The following is a 26,003-nucleotide window of genomic DNA, read 5'->3' as shown; positions in this document are numbered from 1 at the left end:
AGTGTCAGTAAAATGTGCACTATTGCTTCTGGGCTGTACTACAGGTACAAACAACAACTAACATACACATATGTGGTATTGCTGCGATCGTCAGGAGCAGGAGAATTTATTTTGAGTTCTTCTTTGGTGAAGGTCTATAGTAGTAACAAGAAATATACAGCTAAATTTTAAAAAATGCTTTGGGTTTTTTTTTTACTATTTTGTGCCAGTTTTCTTTTGATAATAAAAAAAAAATATAGATAGATATAGATATAGATATATATCTATATATATATATATATATATATATAGATATATATCAGGAGATGTCCATTACCATTTACCAGCAAATGAAATCCACCTGGATGCACAAAGTAGTTGTGAAGATATGTATGATTTTACTCACACATGTCAAAGAAGCAATGAAAAACCTCTCACCTTAAACTTGTCACCTCATTGAGGATGAGAGTCCTTTTGAAATGTCCATACTGCATTCCTTACCATGTTTCATTTTATAAAGCCCTGGTTCACTAGTGCTTTGCTTGCACTATGTCTTGTTATACCACTTTTTATTGAAACAATTGCTCAGGTGAGCGTGTTCCTCCTTTTTTTCCTGTAATGGTATACTTGTTGGGAATGCAAGAAAATTAATAAAAATATATTGAATTAAATGTCCATTTTGCAATGTAATTTACAACATTAAGTTAACTTATTACATTTCCAAGGCCTATATTCCGTCTCTGGTTACTATTCACCATCCTGACTGTGATTTCTGGCTGTGCTATTCATTTCCTCCTTCCTCCCTTTTAAAAAAAAAGCTGTTCCAGGAATTCCTCCCCCCCACTGATCTTTAGTGGTGTGTTTTTGTGTATTTTGTTCCCTGCAAGCCTCCACTCCTGCAGATCTTCCCACCAGCTGTTCTCTACTACCGCCACCTCCCTCATCTGCCCATTTGGCTGTTCTTCCCAGCTGCCTCTCCCTGTTCTCTGCTCGCTGTCCATTGCTGTGGTGCTGAAACATCTCTTGGATACTAACACGCCCGACAGTTGATCTTGGATAGGGGGGATAAAGGTAACTGCTAATGTCGCATTGTGTGATTCACCATCCCTGCATCATATTATCACATCCTGCCCTTTGTGTAGATGATGCCGTGTCGTCCAATCTCTATCCACCGACCAAGTATACACATTCCGTCAAGTACATTGTGATTAAAAAGCGTCGAATCGTGCAAGCAATAATGTAAGCTGAGTGAGACCATGACTTTTGTATGCATGTCTTCTTTTTTTTTGTAGCCATTTGTTCTTTTGCTTCTGGTGTTGGGTTACTTCAAGCAGCAGTCATGGGCTCCCTGTGCCCTCCTCCTTGTTTCCAACTGGAATGATCTCTTACTTTCACTAAGCCAGGCAGGATTATTCAAGCATCTGGCAGAGGTGCTAAAATGAACCTGGGATTGAGGACACAGTATGAACCATAAACTAAAAATGTATTTTTATAATTAAATGAGTCAGATCAGGTGATAACCAATGCTTCGTTTTATTACCTGCTGCTCATTGATGTAAAGCCATTATTATTGTTATTATTATTATTCAGGCTTTATCATTTCTTGTTGTAATTTTTTTTTAATTGTTCATATTATTCTTTAGCCAGGACTCATACTAATTATTCCTATCCGTGGGCTTTTTTTTTTTTTAAATTAGACTATTTGATTTATAGATATTATGACAGATTATTACATTTTTCAGCACAAGTCCTAATACAGTTTATTGTCTAATTAGAGTCTTATTAACCAATAGTCAATTTCAACACCCTTGTGAGAAAGTTAGCCAAAAAAAAAATCACATTTATACACAGAATTCATTTGTTATGTTGCTCAATGTGAAATGTTCAGGTATTTTTATTGATGTGGAGAAACTGGAAACACTGGGGACTTAATATGTCAAGGTGTCAATGATACGTACCCACAAGCACAAAGTCAATGCATAAAATGATTGGAATCTGTAAATTTGCAACTAGTTTATGGATGCTGGGACCTAAAGCAGTTCCTGGTTGAACAGTTTGATACATTACATTGTCAACTGTAGACAGCTGTAAGCATAACCCGGCCTACAGCAACACATTAAATCTGAACATTTCCCACTAGAGGAGGCGTCAAAAATTTCTACAGGCGTAAAACTTGTCATGAAAATGATTTGGAAAGTTAATTATATCACTACTGTTTGCACATTCAGTTTTGACAGAAGGGTAAAGTTATGCTTTAAAGTGAACCTGTGAACTACTTTAAACATTTAAAAGTAAAGGTTTTGCTCGTGTGTGTCTCTGAAACTAGTTTCACTGTGTTACTTGAGATCTGACTTCTACCACTGGAGAACTAGGCCTTCATCAACCACCACCACTGGCAGAACATAAAGTGATTCTAAAGGCATCTTTAGTAATCCCCTCCGATTCAGCGATGTTCATGATAGCCTGGGCTGGACGGGGACTCTCAATCCTCATTGGCTGAGACAGTAGTGGGAGCCCATTGGTTCAATCACAGGCCAGTGAGCCAATGAGAAGATAGCAGGGATTCTATGTGTCTTAAGGAAGCATAGGGAAGCGGCTCGGGAGCGAGCATGTATCGGTGCCCCCAGGGCAAGCAGCTTTCTCTGGGGGCACTGCTCGAGTGGGAGGAGACAGGAGAGCCAGCAAGGGACCCCGAAAAGAATAGGATCAGGGCTGCTGTGTGAAAAACCACTGCAGGGCAGGTAAGTATAACATGTTTGTTATTTTAGAAAAAAAAAACTTTAGTACTACTTTAATGCTGAAGTCAGGAAAGTTGTGTCCCTGGTAACAAAACAACATTGTGTTTGGGGAATTTTCTGGTGATCAGCTATCCTCTTGTAGTCATGGTAGGACCTTTAATTTTAAATGTTTAAAATAGCTGACAGGTTCACTTTAAAGAAGTTCTAAAGCCAAGACATTTTTACCTTAATGCATTTCCTGTGATGTATCCACCTCTGTCTGGATTTAGAGGACTGGATCAGATCGGATGCCGGCGGGTGACAGCAGACACATGTCCGCTGAAATCCACCTATCCATATAGAACAATAGGTGGTCAGACAGGTCCGCCTAAAAAAAACGGACAGGCAGACCCGATCGGTCCGCTGGTGTGAAAGGGGCCTTATGGACCCATAAAAATATTGCTACTTAATAGCCCTAAATTTAATAGCCCTAAATTTGTCAAAACAGTTTATTAAATGATCACTGGATATAATGTCCTCGTTGATAATGAAAATCCCCATCCGGTCGCGTGTTTCAAAAATACAACCTATATGAATTTCTTATTTAAACAGCAAACTTATGTTCACCATAGGGCAGTGTATGTCAGGGGCAGTCTTTTCATTAGAATCAGTTTATGCAATGCAGATTAAAGTACTGGTCATCACAAAAGGCTTATGTTCATTTCTTAGTGTCTGTAGGTCTTATGACCTTTCATAATCAGTCCACATCAAAAAGGAAACCTCCTTATTTGAATTGCCACCCTGTATAAATAGTTCCTAAATCAGGGGAATCCAAACTTTCTAAACCAAAGGCCCTTGTACTGTTCTTCAGACTTTCGAGGGGCTGGACTGTGGCCCATGAGAGTGAACAATGCTCTATTCTTGGTATTAGAGAAATAGTGTCCCATCGTTAGTATCAGGTGGAGGAATAATGGCTCATTGTTGGTGTCAGTGAGAGGAATAGTGCCCCATCGTTGGTGTTAGTGGGAGGAATATTGCCCCATTGGTGATGTCAGTGGAAGGAATTGTAACTCAAGGTTGGTGTCAGTGGGAGGAATAGTGTCCCATCATTGGTATCAATGGGAGGAATAGTGCCTCATCATTGGTGTTGGTTGGATGAATACTGCCTCATCGTTGGTGTCAATGGGAGGATTTATGTGCCATGTCAGCAGGAGGAATAGTGCCCCAAGGGCCAGATAAAGGCAAGCAAAGGGCCGCAGTTTGGAGATCACTGCTATAGATCGTAATTTATCCACGCTGGAATCAGATAGTAGTACTATATACTGTACATGTCAAAGGGGCCCTTTTATTTAGACCTTGAGTGTGTTGCAATGGTCATTAATTTTGAACATATATAGTGTATTCACTATACTCTAACAGATATAGTCTATTCAGTAACTATTCTCTGTTCTCCATTCACTAAGTCCATCAACATTAGTATTTATGTGTAAACAGCAAATCTTTGGGAGTGCAAAACCCACTTGAAGAAGGTCAATGGATCTATAAACGAATTCTGAATGATCTCCATGGCATCTCAAACTGTCAAACTAATACATTGTAGGCCCAAAGCTCATTGACTCAGGTCCTTAGTGTTAGCAAGTAACAATATTCTTATGGGTCCTTATTGGGTCAGTGTTTTTAGGTGTTTGTGATATATTTGTACTCTGAAAAAATAGGAGAAAAGAGCATATAGTGGTTACTGTTTTTATACAACTACAGTGGGGACAGAAAGTATTCAGACCCCCCCCCCCCCCTAAATTTTTCACTCTTTGTTATATTGCAGCCATTTGCTAAAATCATTTAAGTTCATTTTTTTTCCTCATTAACCACTTGCTTACTGGGCACTTAAACCCCCCTCCTATCCAGACCAATTTTCAGCTTTCGGCGCACGCACTTTGAATGACAATTGCGTGGTCATACAACACTGTACCCAAATGAAATTTTTATCATTTTTTCACCACAAATAGAGCTTTCTTTTGGTGGTATTTGATCACCTCTGCGGTTTTTACTTTTTATTAAAAAAATGTAAAAAAATGATTTTTTTTTTTTAAAAAAAGTTTATTTTTTTATATTTTGTTTTAAAAAATTTTAAACGGGTAATTTTTCTCCTTCATTGATGTACGCTGATGAGGCGGCAGTGATGGGCACTGATAGGCGGCAGTGATGGGTGGCAGTGATGGGCACTGATGGGTGGCAGTGATGGGCAGCACTGGCAGGTGGCACTGATTGGCACTACAGGTGGGCATTGATAGGTGGTACTTGTGGGCACTGATAGGTGGCACTTGTGGGCACTGTTAGGTGGCACTGTGGGCACTGTTAGGTGGCACTGTGGGCACTATTAGGTGGCACTGTGGGCACTATTAGGTGGCACTTTTATTGGGCACTGATGAGGCAGATGTGCCTCTTCCACTTGGGGACCGATGTCCCTCACATCCGATCCGGTGATCGGCCTTTTTTTCTACTCGCGCTGTCAGCTTGAGTAAAAAAAAAAAACGATTACCGATCTTTTGTTTACATCATGTGATCAGCTGTCATTGGCTGACAGCTGATCACATGGTAAGGGGCCGGGACCGGCCCCTTACACAGATCGGTGATCAGCCGAGTCTCAGTGACTCGGTGATCACAACGCGCCCGGCGCGCGCCCTGCAGGGCGCGCGCAGGGAGCGTGCACAGGGGAGGACGTCATATGACGTCCTCCCGGGAATGTAGGTCCGCGCTGTAGCCGTCATTCGGCTATAGCGCGGATGCCAGGTGGTTAATGTACACACAGCACCCCATATTGACAGAAAAACACTTGTTGACATTTTTGCAGATTTATTAAAAAAGAAAAACTGAATTATCACATGGTCCTAAGTATTCAAACCCTTTGCTGTAACTCAGGTGCTGTCCATTTCTTCTGATCATCCTTGAGATGGTTCTACACCTTCATTTGAGTCCAGCTGTGTTTGATTATACTGATTGGACTTGATTAGAAAAGCCACACACCTGTCTATATAAGACCTTACAGCTCACAGTGCATGTCAGAGCAAATGAGAATCATGAGGTCAAAGGAACTGCCTGAAGACCTCAGAGACAGAATTGCGGCAAGGCACAGATCTGGCCAAAGGTTACAAAAAAATTTCTGCTGCACTTAAGGTTCTTAAGAGCACAGTGGCCTCCATAATCCTTAAATAGAAGATGTTTGGAACAACCAGAACCCTTCCTAGAGCTGGCCGTCGATGAGCTATCGGGGAAAAAAGCCATGGTGAGAGAGGTAAAGAAGAATCCAAAGATCACTGTGGCTGAGCTCCAGAGATGCAATCGGGAGATGGGAGAAAGTTGTAGAAAGTCAACCATCACTGCAGCCCTCCACCAGTCGGGGCTTTATGGCAGAGTGGCCCGATGGAAGCCTCTCCTTAGTGCAAGACACATGAAAGCCTGCATGGAGTTTGCTAAAAAACACCTGAAGGACTCCAAGATGGTGAGAAATAAGATTCTCTGGTCTGATGAGACCAAGATAGAACTTTTTGGCCTTAATTCTAAGCGGTATGTGTGGAGAAAACCAGGCACTTCTCATCACCTGTCCAATACAGTCCCAACAGTGAAGCATGGTGGTGGCAGCATCATGCTGTGGGGGTGTTTTTCAGCTGCAGGGACAGGACAATTGGTTGCAATTGAGGGAAAGATGAATGCGGCCAAGTACAGGGATATCCTGGATGAAAACCTTCTCCAGAGTGCTCAGGAGCTCAGACTGGGCCAAAGGTTTACCTTCCAACAAGACAATGATCCTAAGCACAAAGCTAAAATAATGAAGGCGTGGCTTCACAACAACTCCGTGACTGTTCTTGAATGGCCCAGCCAGAGCCCTGACTTAAACCCAATTGAGCATCTCTGGAGAGACCTAAAAATGGCTGTCCACCAACGTTTACCATCCAACTTAACAGAACTGGAAAGGATCTGCATAGAGGAATGGCAGAGGATCCCCAAATCCAGGTGTGAAAAACTTGTTGCATCTTTCCCCAAAAGACTCATGGCTGTATTAGATCAAAAGGGTGCTTCTACTAAATACTGAGCAAAAGTTCTGAATACTTAAGACCATGTGATATACTTCAGTTTCTCTTTTTTAATAAATCTGCAAAAATGTCAACAATTCTGTGTTTTTCTGTCAATATGGGGTGCTGTGTGTACATTAATGAGGAAAAAAATGAACTTAAATGATTTTAGCAAATGGCTGCAATATAACAAAGAGTGAAAAATTTAAGGGGGTCTGAATACTTTCCATCCCCACTGTATATACAGTATAGTGGAACTGGTGATCTAAGAACACTTTCTTGTGATACAGGATAGGCAGTAGTGTAACTAAAGCCATAGAAGCTCACACAGCTACTATAGGCTTAGGGGTGGGAGGAATTCACTATAGTAAACTCTTAGACTAGGTCTCCTGTACTGGTACACAACAGGGAGAAATTAGTAGGGAGGCTGTTTAACCACTTGCCAAACGCCGTATGCCGATTTACGTCGGCAGAATGGCATTGGCAGGCAAAAGGGCGTACCTGTACGTCCCTTTAAATTTGCCGCCTAGTGGGTGCGCTGCAGGAGCGTGCCCGTGGGTCCCGCAAACCCGATGTTCACCGGTGGCCCTTAATTGCAGCGAGGAGAGGCAGAACGGGGAAATGTAACCAAGGCGTTTCCCTGTTCTGCCTAGCAACATGACAGGGATCTACTGGTCCCAGTGATCGAGAGCAGTGATCTCTCATGTTCTAGTGAGCCCATCCCCCCTACAGTTAGAACACACTTAACCCCTTGATCGCCCCCTAGTGTTTAACCTCTTCCTGGCCAGTGTCATTTACACAGTAATCAATGCATTTTTATAGCACTGATTGCTGTATAAATGTCACTGGTCCCAAAATAGTGTCAAAAGTGTCCGATCTGTCCGCCATAATTTTATAATGAGAAGAAAAGGAATTTTGGGACTTTAAATGAGGCAGGAACCAAAGGGGTAACTGCCTCCATCCCTATCATTGATTAAAATTGAGAGCAAGTGGTGGGACTTTATATGAAGCACACAGCAGCACAAAAGGAAGTCAAGTGACTGGGAAATACTGTTTATTCATGCTGTATAATCTAACATACAACTAAATGGGTATATTACCTCCAAAAGCATTTGATCGTTTACAAGAAAAACCTTTTTCATATTTTTTTGATATATTTAGTTTTGTTTTGGTTTTAACTTACCTATGTTTACAATACGTATCCATTGTCTGTTCTACAACTGTTTCAATGATTGTGGACTACTATGTAACTTATGTTGTAAACGATCAAATGTTTTTGGAAGTTATATATATATATATACCCATTTGGTTGTATGTTAGATTATACAACATGAATAAACAGTATTTCCCAGTCACTTGACTTCCTTTTGTGCTGCTGTGTGCTTCATATAAAGTCCCACCACTTGCTCTCAATTTTTGTCTGCCATAATGTCACAGTCCCGATAAAATTCGCACCATTACTAGTAAAAAAAAAAATGCCATAAATCTATCCCCAATTTTGTAGATGCTATAACTTTTGTGCAATTGCAATACAAATACAAATAAAAACCGCAGAGGTGATCAAATACCACCAAAAGAAAGCTCTATTTGTGGGACCCTGACCCCATGCAGAGTTTTCTCTAGTCACAGTTTCCCATCTGGTAGTAGATAAATCACCTTTACAGCTTTTGGAGTGGCCAACACTCTGAAACAAACCCTGTAAGCCTTATAGTCTTTCCAAAGGATGTAAACAAATCTCAAGGTATCTCCTAAGCTAAACTGATGAGACAGCTGAGGTTTGTGAAAAGCCAAGGTTTAAAAGAATCTGTATTAGGGTTATAGAGTAAATGTGTGCAGGAGCAGTAATGAGTGGGGTGGGAGAGCTCAGAATTAACACAGAGGCCCTCAGATCTTGTACTACTAAAAAGATCAAATAATACTGAAAAAGACTGGTTATTAGTTACTGGGGGCAGATTAGTTAGATGGAAAAAGGTTAAGAATGAATTCTCTGCATTGCTGTTCTCACCTAGCAAATTATATTGACAGCACCAGTCAGTAGTAGTGTGATGTAAACAGCCCTCCTGTTACCTTTAAGGTGTGTTCTGAATTCTGGCTGCAAGGAATTATAGAAATACAGAACAGTTGCAATGCTTCTTAGATAGTTTTGGTAGCGTGATGATTGATTGGAGCTCTACTTTAACCATAGCAACCCGCCAGGTGACTCTTCTCATTTGTCAACCTGAATGTGAAAGAATGCAGCTACGTCACCTTCTAAAACAGAAGGTAAAAATATAAAAACATGCCATTCATTTTATAGGAAATGTGATTGTTTCCTTCAGTTTGCTAAATAAAGGAGTATTAAACCCAAACACAAACATTTATTATTGTGCAGTTTACCAGTTCTTAGATGCGGTGGCTGCATTTGTTTTCTTTAGCTTTTCCTTTGTTTACTTTGGCAGACAAAGATCCGCTAAGTGACAATTTTAGTAAAGCAAATTCTTATGCCCCGTACATACGGTCGGATTTTCCGATGGAAAATGTCCGATCGGAGCGTGTTGTCAGAAATTCCGACCGTGTGTGGGCTCCATCGGACATTTTCCATCGGATTTTCCGACACACAAAGTTGGAGAGCAGGAGATAAAATTTTCCGACAACAAAATTCGTTGTCGGAAATTCCGATCGTGTGTACACAAATCCGACGGACAAAGTGCCACGCATGCTCAGAATAAATAAAGAGAGGAAAGCTATTGGCCACTGCCCCGTTTATAGTCCTGACGTACGTGTTTTACGCCACCGCGTTCAGAACGATCGGATTTTCCAACAACTTTGTGTGACCGTGTGTATGCAAGACAAGTTTGAGCCAACATCCGTTGGAAAAAATCCTAGGATTTTGTTGTCGGAATGTCCGAACAAAGTCCGACCGTGTGTACGGGGCATTACTGTGTGAAAATGTTATATTTTCCTTGCCAATTAAGAACTTACCAAAACGTAATGACAGTCAGCTGAATCTACATCTCTTTCTGAATATGACTTTCTGGAGAATCTAGAGTGATGAAGCAACCGGAGACCACATTGAAGGCCCTTAAAGTGATATAAACCTAAAAGCAAACACTTATTATATTGCACTCTGCTCTGGAAAGTTTTACCCCCTTCGTGTCCAGGGAATATTCAGCACTGTGCTACTTTAACTGGCAATTGTGCGGTCATGCAATACAAAAATGTTTTATCATTTTCACCCAAATAGAGCTTTCTTTTGGTGGTATTTGATAAAACCCAATGGGTTTTATAAACAAGCAAAAAAAAAGACCAAATTAAAAAAAACAAAACAATATTTTCTGCTTTCTCTCATAAAGCATATCCAATAAAATCATATTTCATCATAAATTTAGATTAAAATGTATTCTGCTACATGTCTTTGGTAAAAATCAGGGATTTTTTATCTTTTTACACTTTGTTTGCTATTACAACGAAGATCATTGTAATAGAAAAGGTTTCAACTGTCATGAATGGGTTTACCATTCATGACAACTGTAATCACTATTGATCTGTGATTGGCTACAGGTAATCACATGGTACAGGGTGCTGTAATTGGCCTAGATACCATGTGATAGCTGTGGGCCAATCATACATAGGCAACACAGCTGTTATAAATTAATTCATTCATAACACCCTTGTTGACACATATCAATCACATGATCTTAGCTGAGCATGCAAAATGACGTACATATATGTGATTTTGCCTGCATGTGCCGACCTGCCGCAGTATACTGTAAGTACTGTGGCTAGTTGGCAAGTGGATATTACATCTTTGGTTTTGGTTTAATACTGCTTTAATACTATTTGGAACCCTTGTAGTTGTCTCCGTTGAGAATGCAGTGTCTATACTACTAAGCTCTACTTTTAATGCAAAATATTTAACAAAGTATGTAAATTATTTAAGACTTGTTATCACGGACGTGTTGTGCTATGTTGTTATGTTAGAGTTATCCAAACTAAGCATCTTTGCTAAAATGAATTAGCTGGAGCTTCTGAATCTAAATAGAGATAGATAAACAAACAGTCCATAGTTTATTTTATATTTGGGCCACAGAGGGGAACCAGCAGCTTCCTCTACATCTGCATCAGTGGCGTATCTAACCTATTTGACACTCAGGGAGGATCATTTTTTTTAACACTTCTCTTAATACAAAAATTTTTTTTAATTTATATACATGAAATTAGATAATATTTTATGTTGTCTGGTTTATGCCAAGGTCCCACATCCCTAATGATTACATTGAGACCATAAAAAAAGAAAAATTGGGTTTTTCTAGCATAAAAAAAAAAAAAATCACATATTATAAAAAAAAAAATAAAAAATATATATATATATATATATATATATATATATATATATATATATATATATATATATATATATATATATATATATATATATATATAAAATATATATATATATATTGTATTTCAATGTTCATAAAATACATTCATAAAACATGGCTGATAATATGGATGGTCTACAATTAGCTGGTAATACTGATTTATATCAACACCACCTAACACCACACATGTCCCCAGTTTTATATCAAATACAGTCAAAATTGGACAAAAAGTTACATGTGGAACCCAACGTTTTTTGATTTTGAATTAATCTTCTTCAGGGGTATGATGATGGTCTGTAATGTAAATACATATATCAAAAAACATTATGATGCATTTTATACAGTCATTACATACAGCTTATGTACAGTAGTTATAGTCTAAGCACTGACTTACATTACAATCTACCAGGATACAGTGAATTATCAGCCCCCCAAATGAAATGATTGGTCCATATGTTGCTAGTAACCCCAATAGTGAGAGGAAAAAGTACAAGGGGCCCCAGGATACCTCCAACAAGGATTTAAACAGAAAACCGCACAGAAGGTGGTTGGACTTATAAGCTGATCCATAAAGGTCTTACCTCGTGCATCAACAAGCTTCTACTCTATTTTTTCCCCAGTGGGATTATATCCAGATGGACGCAATGACAGACGCACCAATAGGAAGTTAGTACTGCAGCACCAAACAATGAAAATGGTGCCAAAAGCACACAGGGGAAAAAAGGAAGCAGATGCTTGCTTTATCCTGTATTGTGCTCCCCGTCATTTTCAGCACAATGACCTCACTTCCGGCGTAACAATGGTGCCATCATGGCATCATCACACCCATAAAGACACCAAAACACACTGATTCTGGCCCATCACAGCCAAAGCTACAGAGAAAGGCAAGGGAATGGAGGGGGCAGCAGGAAACAACTCAACCTCCACTAGGCCCACATTTTCCCACCTCCCAACAGATGGACAACCCAGCCAAGGGAATAACATAGCTTGCTCAAATCCTCCTAGTAAAAAGGGGAAGTGGAGCAGGGGCTGTGTGCGCCGGGTGTTGTCCCAAACACCGCCACCTAGAGGGGACAATCGACAACTGCAGGGCACATACAATATACAAAGTAAACATACATGCACTGCTACCCCCCTCCCCCCCCCCCGTAGGGGCAGCTGGTATTAACTGTCTCTTCCCTAAAAGTACAGAGGCTGCCTACAACCGCACGCACCAGTCCATTCATACTGACTCCAATAATACAGTCTACAGGATATCTTTATAAGATTTATTGCATAAAGACACTTTAACAGGAGAGAGGTTAGGGCATAAGATAATTAAAAATGAGTAGCACATAGCAATTAGAGGCTCTTCTTCTGCTTAAGTAGTTGTGAGAGTTGGGGCAGACCTTACAGCTGGGAACCACGAGGCAAGTCTCTGGGCAGTCTAAGGCCTCACAGCTGAAGATCATGAGGCAAGTCTCTTTGGCATCTGGTTACCTTGCACCAATGCAATCCCCAGAACACTACACAGTCACACAGTTAGGTCCTGCAATCAGCTTCTAACAAGGTCCATCCATGCCTTTAGCCCTGACACTGTTGAGGCCTCCAGAACAACTGCACAGTGCATGGGTTTGGGGTCTGGAACCCTCCTGGGAGAAGGAAACCAGATCTCCAGTGCTTCAGACTATCACCTTTCCAGCCACCTTCTGGACACTCCTCTCCAGGGATTGGCTGGATCATGATAAATATTCAGCCTGGTTATTTGAATCTCTTGCCCTAAGTTCTGGAAGCTTCTTTCAGAGACAGGGGGAAGCAATCAAACTCCCAGCCTCTAAATCCATGAACAGACCAGAACAAATTATTACTACTCCCTTGATTGCAGATCTAGCTAAAAACTAAACTTACCTAGCATCATACTCTAGGATGGTTCTACATAGACATAAACAGTGCAAAAACCCAAAATGAAACAACAATTATACATAGTAAGGGGGTATAGTTACAATGTCACAATAAAGAAAGAGAAAAAAAAAACAAAAAGACAAAACCAATTAATATTCAGAGGAACATGTTGCACCTGGACCCACTACTTTTTGTATATATAGTTTGATCAGAGTGGGTCAGTCTGCTGTTGCTGTCATTGTGTCCATTTGGATGTGATATCCCTGGGGGAAAATACCTTTATGGATCTGATTATACATCCAACCACCTTGTGTTGTTTTCCAGTTTTTTTTTTTTTTTTTTTACTTGATTGCATTTATTTATTTGTCTTAGGGCATCTCCACTTGGGTATTGATATGCCCCTTTGGAATAATTATTTATTTTTTTGTGCTGGAAATATCGTAAGATTTATGGGAATCCTTGTGAAATGATTTTGTGAAAAGTCTATTTCTAAATTGGGTAAGACCCTGAGTTACTATGTTTTTTGCTTTCACTGGGATACATTACATGTTTTACCTTTTTAGATTCATAAACCATCATACTTGATTGTTATTTTTTATTGTATAAACCCTTGTTGGGGGATTCCTGGCGCTCCTTGTGCTTTTTCCTCTCATAATTTATTGGGATTACTGACAACCTATGGACCAATTATTTTTTGGGGGGGCTGATAATTCACCATAACCCGGTAGATTATGATGTAGGTCAGTGCTTGGACTATATCTATATAAGCTGTATGTATTGACTCAGGGCCGATCCTAGGGTCACATACGCCTGGGTGCAGAAATGTTTCTATAGCAATGACTCAAACACAGAGATTATCCCCTAAGGAGTCTTCGTTACCTTGGGATCCTCCCACAATCTCTTAACAATAAATAAAATGCAGGAAGAGAAGCATAGTACTCTAATAGGACCTGGAGGGGCAGGGGGTCTCTCTAATGGACACAGAAAGGGCTTCTGTTAGAGTGTCTGTTAGAAAGAGCCCCCAGACATACTGCAGACATATTACAGGAGATGGTCAGAGACTTCAGGCATGATACAGGAGATGGTAGAGACTGAGGACACAATACAAGAGATGGTCAGAGACTGGAGACATGATACAGGAGATGGTCAGAGAGAATACTACAGGAGATGGCCAGAGACTGCAAACACGATACAGGACATGGTCAGAGACTGCAGACATGATACAGGAGAGCTGGTCAGAGACTGCAGACATACTACAGGAGATGGTCAGAGACTGCAAACATGATGCAGGAGATAGTCAGAGACTGCGGACATGATACAAGAGATAGTCAGAGACTGTGGACATGATACAAGGGATCAATGCATCAATGCAGCCTTACCAGTGCCCACCAAATGCAGCCTCATCAGTACCCACAAATTGCAGCCTACCATTGGCTACCAATTGCAGCCTACCATTGCCCACCAATTGCAGCCTACCAGTGCCCACCTAATGCAGCCTACCAGTGCCCACCAATTGCAACCTACCAGTTCCCACCAAATGCAGCCTACCAGTGACCACCAAATGCAGCCTACCAGTGCCCACCAATTGCAACCTAACAGTGCCCAACAATTGCAACCTACCGGTGCCCCTCAAATGCTGCCTACCAGTGCCCATGAAATGCAGCCTACCAGTGCCCATGAAATGCAGCCTACCAGTGCCCACCAATTGCAGACTACCAGTGCCCATCAAATGCAGCCTACCAGTGCCCATCAAATGCAGCCTATTAGTGCCCACCAAATGCAACCTTATCAGTGCCCACAAAATGCAGCCTACCAGTGCCCACCAAATGCAGCCTACCAGTGCCCACCAAATGCAGCCTACCCTTGCCCACCAATTGCAGCCTACCAGTGCCCCTGGATCATATAAAGTGGCGATCTCCTGCTGTCACGGAGCTTGGATTTGAATCACCCGGGCAGCCACTGTAACAAAGTCCCGCCTCCTAGACCGGCTCGCGTTTCCTATGATACACGTCACACTGATTCAATTTCACGGCATTGAATCAGTATTCCGTCTATCACTAGGAGGCAGGACCTTACAGGGCCGCCGGGCATTTCAGACCAAACCTGTGCAGTGTGTGACATACACAACGAGAGGAGGAGAGCACTCTGGCACTTCGGTGACCCCCTCCTCTGTGGCACCTGGGTGCGGTGCACCCCGCGCACCCGCCCAGGATCGGCCCTGTATTGACCAAATAAAATGCATAATAATGTTTCTTAATATATGTATTCACATTACAGTCTGACCACCAACATATCCCTATAGGAAATGAAAGTATAACTAAAGGCAAAACTTTTTTTGTGTAGTGGAGAGGGATTAGAATGCTTGTAAGTTTTTATTGCTGTCTGTGCCCCCCAGGAGATTCACCCTCTCTATTTGTCTTGTTTACCATTATTATTGAAAGTGAATGTAAAAGAAAATCCCAAATTTTGGGTTGTCCCTAGAAAAGCAATAGAGAGGAAATCTTACAATGGGGACACTAGTTCTGGTGACTTGGGATTCCCCAAGGAATTCCTTTAATTTGCATTGATTTCCTCTCACTTCCTGTTTGGCTATGGGACAGGAAGTGAAGGGAAATCTCCCCAATGGGACACAGATGATGAAAAAAAATCTGACAGGAGTTATAACCCTTCCTTGCTTTATCCAAAATTAAAAAAAAAACATTGTGCCTATAGTTCTACTTTAATTTAAAATTGAAACTCATTGGGTTCCACATGTAACAATTTGCCAAAGTTTGACTGTATTAGATATAGATTTGGTGACAAGTGTGGTGTTAGGTGGTTATAATATCATGGGTGTTACTGGCTAATATTAAGCCATCCACATTATCAGACATGTTGTTGTATGAATGTCTTTTATAAACTCTGTATTAAAAAAGGTTGTTTTTTCTTTAACATTTGTGTTTGCTTTTTTGGTGCATGAAAAAAACTGTTTTTCAGTTTTTTTGTTTTGCATGTACCCATGAAATTGAACAAAATTAATGACCGGGAAAAAAGTGTCCTACGCTGATTCTCAACCTGTGGTAATCTGCTGGCTGGTATATAGTGGTATTCCAATACTGAACATAATACTTTTGTAAGCAAGTTACTGAAACTATAGTAGGCAGATGTCAAATTGCTGTTAGTTTGATACAGCAACTTGTGGCTAATGTTCTGTCGATTTATATGTCCTTCCTGTGTTTCTCGGGATCTTCTGCACTGCAGCTAATTAAACAGTCCAAACATTTGCTGTCTTTACATATACAAATATGCAAAGATTAGTATAACAGATGTTTGTCTGTGGTGCCTCGTTTTTACAATAGTACAAAGTTGCATCTGGACCAGAAATAGCAGACATCATTGGCCTGCATTGCAATCTATTGTATGTGTACAAAAAATAAAATTAAATACAAAGCTTTACTTTGATTTTCATACACCAATCCATTTCTAGTTTTGGAGCAGTATGATTGCTATACACGGCCTGTTTCTTATGTGTAACATTATTGTTGTAAATGTTGGTTAAGTCAGAAACACTAATCCATTTTCTTTCCACCAGTTATGAAGATGGCTGAACCCACAGGTGATCCAGATGGGGAGGAAGCCTCGAGGGGGGGACCTGTGAGACAGAGAGAGCACTCTCCCATGTTGCACCTGGACCTTTATAACTTTGAGTGCCAAGAAGCAGAGGGAAGTCGTTATGTGTTGACCAGTCCCCGTTCCTTGGAGGCCTGCGCTCGATGTATGGTGAAACCAGTAGAACTATTATCAAGAAGCCTCTCTGATTTAGTCAGAGAAGCTCCAGGACGATCCATGCGGGTTGCTACTGGTCTTTGTGAGGTATATGAGATAGAAAGACAGAGAAAGCTGAAAATGTGCAGGGAAGAGAGGGAACGAATTATCCGCCAAGAAAAGAGGAGAATTCTGCCTTTGGTACTGAGCAGCAGTCTAGGTTCCCCATCAAGCTCAAAAGCACCCTCTCGAGCTGAACCTGTAGCACCTGTTGGGCCTAAGAGATACGACTCTCCTATGAATACAAATACACAGAGGAGCAATACACCACTCTCTGATTCTGAAAGATCTAAATCCCTTCCTTCTAAAGGCACCCAAAGATCCAAGCCACCACCTTCCAAAAAGCAGCAAGTACAAGCATCCAAGACAAAGAAATGCAGTACCACCCAGTCTAAAGAATACCATGGCAGTGGTGATTCAGTCACTAATGCGCCCTCAAGAAAGAGTAAAAGTCAATCTCTGGACTCTCTTCAGAAGATGAGAGATGGTTCCTCAGGTAGGACTTCTTCAGAGTCTATAACCTCATCCTATAGCGGCGACAGCCCCAGAGGCAGAACCACACAGTTCATACCAAAATCCAGGACACTTGATGCAGTAAATTCTCTTTTAGGCAGAAGCTTCAGTCTGGGAGATCTTAGTCACTCACCACAAACAACAAAGAAGGTTGAGAAGATGGTCAAAGAGGTGAAAAAGAAAGGCATCCAAGAATTGCCTCAGCGAGACAAAAAAATTGCAGCAATCATGATTGCCAGACATGAAGAGGAAAACATTAGAAATGAACAGCGCTACTGGGCACACCTACAGTGGGAAACCCAGAGAAGGACATCAGATCTGCGAAAGGAGCAAGAGGAGAGAGAGCGGCATAAAGCTATACTACAAGGGCAAAAGCTGCTGGAGTCCCAAATCAAGAGTAGACGTGGCAAAATCTCCATGGAGGACCTTAATTTGGCAGCCATAAACCAAAGTAAGAGTTTGCTCCATGAAGCACAGCTAAGGGAGCAAGGTTCAGAGTTAGAAAAGCACAACAAAGTAGAGTCAGGCAAAGGTAAAAAGGAAGGAAAGCAAAAGAAGGCCCACCAGGAACAAAGCACAAAATCCAAACAACTCAATGATGAATTATCACAAGATAAGTTACTTGCTGCTCAGCAGAAGAAACAAGAGAAAGCGTCACAGCTACAGGTTAATAAAATACTGCAAAACAAAATGGAGAAAATTAAGCACCAGGTACTTCTTCAAGAAATAGTCCAAAAAGAGGAATTAGATAATGACGAACTTAGAAGGGCACTTGAGAAAAACCTTCAAAAAGCACAAGAAAAGGTAGAGCAATTACAGGAGAAAAAAAATCAAGAACTGAAGAGCAGGGCACAAAGGGAAGAAATGCAAATCCAAAAAGCAAGACAGGTGGCAGAACGTAAAGAAAAGGAGCGTGCAGAGCATTTAAAAGAACTAGCAAGGACTGCTGAAAGGAGGCTACAGCATGCATCCCAGATAGCTGATGAAGTTGTACAGCACAAAGCAAGGAAAGCTATAGAAAGCCGACTGGAAAAGGAGAAAATCCAGAGGGAGAATCGGCAAAAGGTCCTGAAAAATGAAGATATGAAGAGACAGGAGCTGCTGATGTCTATAGAAAAGAAGCTTGAGCGCAGTGAACAAATATTCAAGGAGAAGCAGAGTGTGTTAGACAATGCACGGTCAGTGGCCAGAGCTTCCTTTAATATCAGGGAGAAAGTGAGAGCTGATTCTAACATACGCACCTTTGATAAAATGGCTCTGGAAGCTGAACTGTATGCAAATATTGACAAAAAATAATGGATAAGGTTAGGTAGGTAAAGACATCTATGCTGGCAGCTCTTGATTCCAGGGTATGTTTGTCCTCAGTTACCTGCACAGTAATAATGCAATGACATCCTTAAGTCATATACGTGTATTTTTTTAAAATCAATGCATAATATGGGTTCTCTGTTTACTTGTAGTCATGTTACCACAATTTATAAGCATGCAGTTTACTCACAAGCCTGGACTTAAAGTGTTACTAAACCCACAACAGTAAAATCACTCTGTATATGCAGTAAAGCATGCTTGTTATACTCACTGTGGAACCTAAGGGGTTAATCCTCTGCATTGTATAAAAAGGCTGTTTGAGCCTGTCTTCTCTTACCCTCTTTTTCTTCCACTGTCCCCAAACCATCTCCTGATAGAGCAGAGGCTTGGGGACAAGCTGCACATGCTCAGTTTGGTGTGTATTCCTAGAGAGTATTTTCTTCTTGGGAGGGTGCATGTGATCAGCACAGAGCCAATCAGCACTGTCCAGAAAGAGGATCAGGGATTCTGCAGCCTCATAGGGCAGACAGAGGAGAACGAAAACTCCTCCTACAAGCTTTAACCAGACACTGATAGAAGTCACAAGACTGCTATATACTGCTGATGAGAAAAGGTATTTAGTAGTTTATATTTACTAAAATAATTGCATTTCCATGTTCTGTGTACTGTGGAAGACCAGATATAGTGAACGCATTGTCCTGGGTTTAGTAACACTTTAACATTAGTTCTGTGGCAAAGGGTATCATACGTCAGCTTTCAACCAGCAAAGCTTTTATGCCAACCCATTTTGTTTCTCAGAAGATTTGTGCTGTGCACTACATTCTCATATGCAGCTTAAATGGGAATGCTACTGAATGTGTTCTGTAAAAAGCTTGCTGTTTAGATGAACCCAGACAGGGTTTTCAATGTCCTCAGTCAACAGGTTTTAGTTATATAAATCTGGCTCTAGTTGAGAACACAGTTCTTAAGCAGCTGAGCCAGATTGTGTAGTAAAATAAAATTCACGTCTCGCCAAAACCTTAAACTAAGACATGCCATAAAGGCCAGAGGCAGTCACACTGCTGAGACTGGGCAAACATTTTTCAGTAAGGTCTCTTTCACACAAGTGGCCAGGGGGTGGTAAAAATAGGAGGTTGAGGCCTGATTTCTACCGACCCAAACTAACTACCTAAAGCCTCACATACAGCTCAAGGTGGCTGTACACATTCCGCAGCAAACTTAACACAGCTTTTGAGTGTATGGGCAGCACTGCGATTGTGGCTCTTAGCTTGTGGTTGCAGCACATTAGTTTTACTCACAATGGCCGCTCAGTACAGCAAAAAAGAAACAGGCATTCAGAAGAAGGCAGAATCTACTCCTGAATGCCTGGAAAACTCTTCTTGGCCACCCTGGAAGTTGCTGTTGTATGAACATAGCCTAGAAAACTACAGGTCTTTAGAAAGTGGTGTTTTCTCTCTGATGCATACTGTAACCTTAAAGTATAACTAAAGGCAAAACTTTTTTCCAGTTTTAGATGGAGTGGAGAGGGATTAGAACACTTGTCAGTTGTTATTGCTGTCTGTGCCCCACTACAGAGATTCACTCTCTCTATTTCTCCTGTTTACCATTATTATTGAAAGTAAAAGAACATTCCAAATTTTGGGTTGTCCCCAGAAAAGTAATAGAGGGGAAATCTTCCAATGGGGACACTAGTTCTGGTGACCTGGTGGCCCCCAAAGAATTCCCTTAATTTGCAGGGATTTCCTCTCACTTCCTGTTTGGCTATGGGACAGGAAGGGAATGGAAATCTCTGCAATGGGACACAAATGACAAAAAAAAAAAAAAGAACTGACAGGGGTTAAAACCCTCCCTTACTCTATCCAAAATGTAAAAAAAAGGTTTGCCTATAGTTCTACTTTAATCAAGAGGGGTGCTTCTCTGACATTTTATCAAAAATTACAAAAACAATTTAGGGATATCGAAAGGTTTGGCAATTAAATGCAAATCAGGTCATCTTGACTTGGCTTTATCTTTATGAAAGAACAAAACATATCAAGCAAAAGGTGTTACCAAATCTCATATGAGAAGATGGCGCTGATCAACAGCTAGGAGATCTGGGTATCACTCAGCTCACATGTCACTGGTTGGAATCCTGCATTATTTTATGTATGTTACAACTGATGTAAGTTGGTTGTCACGATTTGTGGTACATGGACAAACAGAAAAGTGATGAAAAAGTATTGGAACGCTCGCCTTTACAGGCACAGGAACTTTAATGGCATCCCAGTCTTAGTCCGTAGGGTTCAATATTGAGTTGGCCCACCCTATTTAGCTATAACAGCTTCAACTCTTCTGGGAAGGCCATCCACAAGGTTTAGGAGTGTGTCTATAAGAATGTTTGACCATTCTTCTAGATGCGAATTTGTGAGGCTAGGCACTGGTGTTGGACAAGAAGGCCTGGCTCACAATCTCCACTCTAAATCATTCCAAAGGTGTTCTATCGGGTTGAGGTCAGGACTCTGTGCAGGCCAGTGAAGTTCCTCCACCCCAAACTCGCTCATCCATGTCTTTATGGACCTTGCTTTGTGCACTGGTCATGTTGGAATAGGAAGGGGCCATCCCCAAACTGTTCCCACAAAGTTGGGAGCATGAAATTGTCCAAAATGTCTTGGTAAGCTGACACCTTAAGGCTCTGTTCACATATGAGCTGCATGCGGATCACAGCAGGGGTTCAGTGCATGCTGGTTCACAATTTCAGGTCCGATTTCAGCCTGAATTGTGGGCTTAATTCTGACCTGAAATGGACCAAAAGACGCACAGCGTTTTTCTGCAAAACGCACCGGACCTGCTGCAGAGATATGTGAACCAGCTCCATAGAGAGCCGGTCAAAATCTCCTGCTATTGCGAATTGGATGTGGGATCTCCACAACCAATTCGCAATAGCAGGAGAGCGAATTGGTTGTGGAGATCCCGCATCCAATTCGCAATGGCGTGAACCCAGCCTTAGAGTTCACTTCACTGGATCTAAGGGGCCAAACCCAACCCCTGAAACACAACCCCCACACAATAATCCCCCTCCACCAAATGTTTTGGACCAGTACTCAAAGCAAGGTCCATAAAGATATGGATAAGCGAGTTTGGGGTGGAGGAACTGTCCTGACCTCAACCCCAAAGAATATCTTTGAGATGAATTAGAGTGGAGACTGCGAGCCAGGCCTTCTCGTCCACATCAGTGCCTGACCTCACAAATGCACTTCTGGAAGAATGGTCAAACATTCCCATAGACACTCCTAAACCTTGTGGACAGCCTTCCCAGAAGAGTTGAAGGTGCTATAGCTGCAAAGGGTGGGCCAATTCGATCCGATCCTGTTCGTCAAATGCAGACAGATGGAGACCCTATTTTCCATCCATCTGGAGGATTGGATCGAATGGGATCAGATGAAAACGGACAGGCGTTCCATTTTCATCCGATCTCCCCATAGAGGAGAGCTGGGCTCTGACAGGTCCGTCTCAGCACAGCGGAGATGGACCTGTTTCCCGCCTGCTCAGCAGGGATCAGCAGAGCGATCCACCGGGTGGATTGCCCATGTGAAAGAGCCCTAAATCAGGTCCAGTGTGTTGGAGGCTTTATCAAACCCAAGGATGAGCTCAGGATTTGTGCATCCATGTGAACTTTGGGTATCTGATTTTATAATCAGTTTAGGTCTAGAGGAAAAAAATATCCACGTGGAGTGTGCAGTGCATTTTAATACATCCAGACTTGAAAAAAAAAAAAATGAATGGCTTGGACGAAGTTTTTTTGCTCAGATTGCTATGTTTTTTATATCAAACTATGTGCAGCTATCTGTAAAATGCAGTAGCTGGAATAGTAATTTTTCTATGGACTGTTATTTTCTTTTTCAGTTGGGATCACACTGAATAAAAAACTCTGGTGTCATTAAACCATCCTCAGTACATAAGAAAAAGATAACCATTATTCTGCTTCTATTTCACATATCTTGTTTCCTCCTGTCCTTCCTGATCAACATGCTAATGAAATGTTTACATAAAACCTTTCCATTTTCATTGCATACCTGATTTTGGAACCAGTGATGTCATCACTGGATCTCTGTATTTCTCTATGCAATGCAGGTAGTTCATGGCTGTTGGAAGGGACAAACAGGGTGATGTACGTAGCTTCCTGAAAACATCACAGCACCTTGCCTCAATACTTCTCTTAAAGCGAAGTTCCACCCAAAAATGGAACTTCCGCTTTAAGTGACGGTGACCCCCTAACATGCCACATTTGGCATGTCATTTTTTTTGGGGGGGGGGGAGCAGGTACCCTATTTTTAGAGCCATCCAGCTCCCACTTCCTCCTGGGGCTCCACGGCACCAGAAGGAAGTTCACCTCTCCCCCCTTCCTGCAATCTTCTGGGACACGTCACAGGTCCCAGAAGATTGCCCAGCCAATCACAGCGTGCAGCGTGGCTCACGCATGCGCAGTGGGTGCCCGGCTGTGAAGCCACAGCCGAGCGCCCACAGTAGTGATGCCGGCGCCGTGGAGAGGAGAGGACAGATGGGGGGCTTCGTACACCTGCATTACTGGACTGTAGGGCAGGTGAGTGTCCGATTATCAAAAGTCAGCAGCTACACTTTTTGCAGCTGCTGACTTTTAAAAAATATATATTTCGGCGGAACTCTGCTTTAAGATCCCTCAGTCCTGATGCAAGCAGTGGGCTGGCTCTTGGGGGGAATTATACTAATATCAAAATACCTTGTTGGGTAGATGTTGGTCTGGAGGAGTGGGCATGTCAAGGCAGACTGCCCTAGGTAACACCTACACGTGATGGGAAACCTCCCTGTTTAAAGATGTTATGTCTCTTTTGCAATAAGACAAACTTAGACAAATGTACCTGCCTGTTTGTAGTTTTCTATTGAATGTACATTGAGCTTCAGTGGTGCTGGAATGAATGAGTGCTGTGCGCATGCGTGGGAGCTCCATCATTCCTCACTGGCCAATCAAGAGGCCGAAGAACTCGCACTTGAAGAAGTCTGAGGAGAAGATATCAGCAATCAGCAAGTAATTTAACAGTCACACTGCTGGCAGATGGAGTGAGTAATTGCTAAATTTAGTTATGCTTTAAGTCTATGCAGAGCATTACATTTGACACATAAATAGCTGTAATCAGGACAGATTTGTACAATTTTCTCCCCTAGGTGAGCTACCTGGTCCCCCCCCCCTTCCCCCAATACACACACACAGCAAATAAAACCAAACCAATTTAGCAATACTTACAATATTATAAAAATAGGAAGATAATGATCATACCTACAGAAGTTGGATCAAAACCAAACTGACCGTTAACATGTTTGCAATGTAAGTAATATACTGACTAAGGATGAGCCCCAGCATGTTCGCACAGCCCACGTGCAGAGCCCGTTAGGAAGACGGCACTTCGCTGCGCTAATCACAGGCAGTGAGATATTTCCCGATCTCTACAGCCACACATCGGGACAATGTCTCACGGCTTGTGATTAGCGCAGTGCTGACTTCCTGGCAGGCTCTGCACCTGGGCTGTGCGAACATGCCGGAGCTCATCCTTAATACTGACATAGTAAGAAACCTCTGAGATATAATCAGTACTTTACTGATACAACCAGAAACATATCAATAAAGAAACAATCAGCACTGGAGGCTTGGTTCACACTGCATGCCGATGCGGCTCACAGCAGGGGTCCTGTGCGTCCCCGTTCACCATTTCAGGTCCGATTTCAGTCCGAATTTCGGGCTGAATTTGGACCTGAAAGGGACCAAAAGACGCACAGGGCTCCTGTGCAAATTCACACCGGAGCCGCATCAGAGATAAGTCAACCGGCTCCATAGAGAGCCAGTCAGAATCTCCTGCTAATGCGAATTGGATCCAGGGATGCCACATCCAATTCACAATAGTGTGAACCCAGCCTTACTGACCCAACCAGAAACATTAATAAAGACACAATCAGTACTTTACTGACACAGCCAGAAACATATCAATAAAGACACAATCAGTACTTTACTGACACAGCCAGAAACAGCATCAGCAGAGACACAATCAGTACTTTACTGGCACAACCAAAAACATATCAATAAAGACACAATCAGTACTTTACTGGCACAACCAAAAACATATCAATAAAGACACAATCAGTACATTACTGGCACAACCAAAAACATATCAATAAAGACACAATCAGTACTTTACTGATACAACTAAAAACATATCAATAAAGACACAATCAGTACTTTACTGATACAACCAAAAACATATCAATAAAGACACAATCAGTACTTTACTGGCACAACCAAAAACATATCAATAAAGACACAATCAGTACTTTACTGGCACAACCAAAAACATATCAATAAAGACACAATCAGTACTTTACTGATACAACTAAAAACATATCAATAAAGACACAATCAGTACTTTACTGATACAACTAAAAACATATCAATAAAGACACAATCAGTACTTTACTGATACAACTAAAAACATATCAATAAAGACACAATCAGTACTTTACTGATACAACCAAAAACATATCAATAAAGACACAATCTGTACTTTTTTGACACAGCTAGAATCATTTGAACAAGGCCACAATCAGTACTTTACTGACACAGTGAGAACAAGTCATCAGACACAATTAGTACCATGCTGACATGTTAGTAACATGACACTACTGACAAAATAAGAAAACTCTGCTAAGACACATTTAGTACACACCTCTTATACTGTAGGACAGGCATGTCCAAAGTCCGGCCCGTGGGCCAATCGCAGCCCGCGTTCTGGTTTTGAACGGCCCACCTGATCATCTGGACATATATATCTTTTGTGGCCCCCAACGATCTCCCAGTGCTGGGGCCACAAAAGATATATATGCTGGCTGCCTTGGAGGGGACAGGGAGGAGGTGGGACGAGTGCCGGTGTTCCGTCAGATTAAGCGACGCGTCAGAATTGGTAACGGAAGTGACGTTCCGTTGCCGCCATCTTGCTACACCCCGCACTCCTCAAAAGTAAGGATACACTGAGAAGGGGGTAAGCAGACATCTTGTTACACCCACCGGAGTTTTGCATCGCACACTTAATTATAACAGTAAATGGAGTTTATAAGGTAGAATTCAGTATTTAGAAATCCGTTGGACTGTTTACATGTTGAATTATAAAAGCAGCGGTGTTCTGTCAGATTAGCAAACCTTTGAGATCAGCGGGTTTGTCGCTGCTTTTAAAATTAAACATCTAAACAGTCCGTCGTATTTCTAAATACTGTATTTCACCTTATAAACTCAGTTTACTGTTAAAAATAAGTGTGAAATGCAAAACTCAGGTGGGTGTAACAAGATGTCCTCTTGCCCCCTTCTCACTGTA

General features: G+C 41.6%; 1 protein-coding gene across 2 annotated transcripts; it reads left to right on the top strand.

Moving 5' to 3' along the window:
- Positions 1-864: 864 nt before the first annotated feature.
- On the top strand, positions 865-20,969 carry CCDC177 (coiled-coil domain containing 177). Of its 2 annotated transcripts, none has more exons than XM_073610704.1 (2): positions 865-1,050; positions 16,580-20,969. In XM_073610704.1, the coding sequence occupies exon 2, from the start codon at positions 16,582-16,584 to the stop codon at positions 18,619-18,621; it is 2,040 nt and encodes a 679-aa protein (XP_073466805.1). In that variant the 5' UTR covers positions 865-1,050; positions 16,580-16,581; the 3' UTR covers positions 18,622-20,969. The 2 variants fall into 2 exon arrangements, with proteins under 2 accessions (XP_073466805.1, XP_073466806.1); XM_073610705.1 differs by lacking the exon at positions 865-1,050 and adding an exon at positions 1,092-1,218.
- The last annotated feature ends 5,034 nt before the right edge of the window (positions 20,970-26,003 follow it).

Source organism: Aquarana catesbeiana, linkage group LG13 (assembly GCF_042186555.1).
Source record: "Aquarana catesbeiana isolate 2022-GZ linkage group LG13, ASM4218655v1, whole genome shotgun sequence".
NCBI classification, from domain to species: domain Eukaryota; kingdom Metazoa; phylum Chordata; class Amphibia; order Anura; family Ranidae; genus Aquarana; species Aquarana catesbeiana.
Note: the sequence above shows the minus strand (reverse complement) of the source record. Positions and strands in the feature narration are given on the sequence as shown.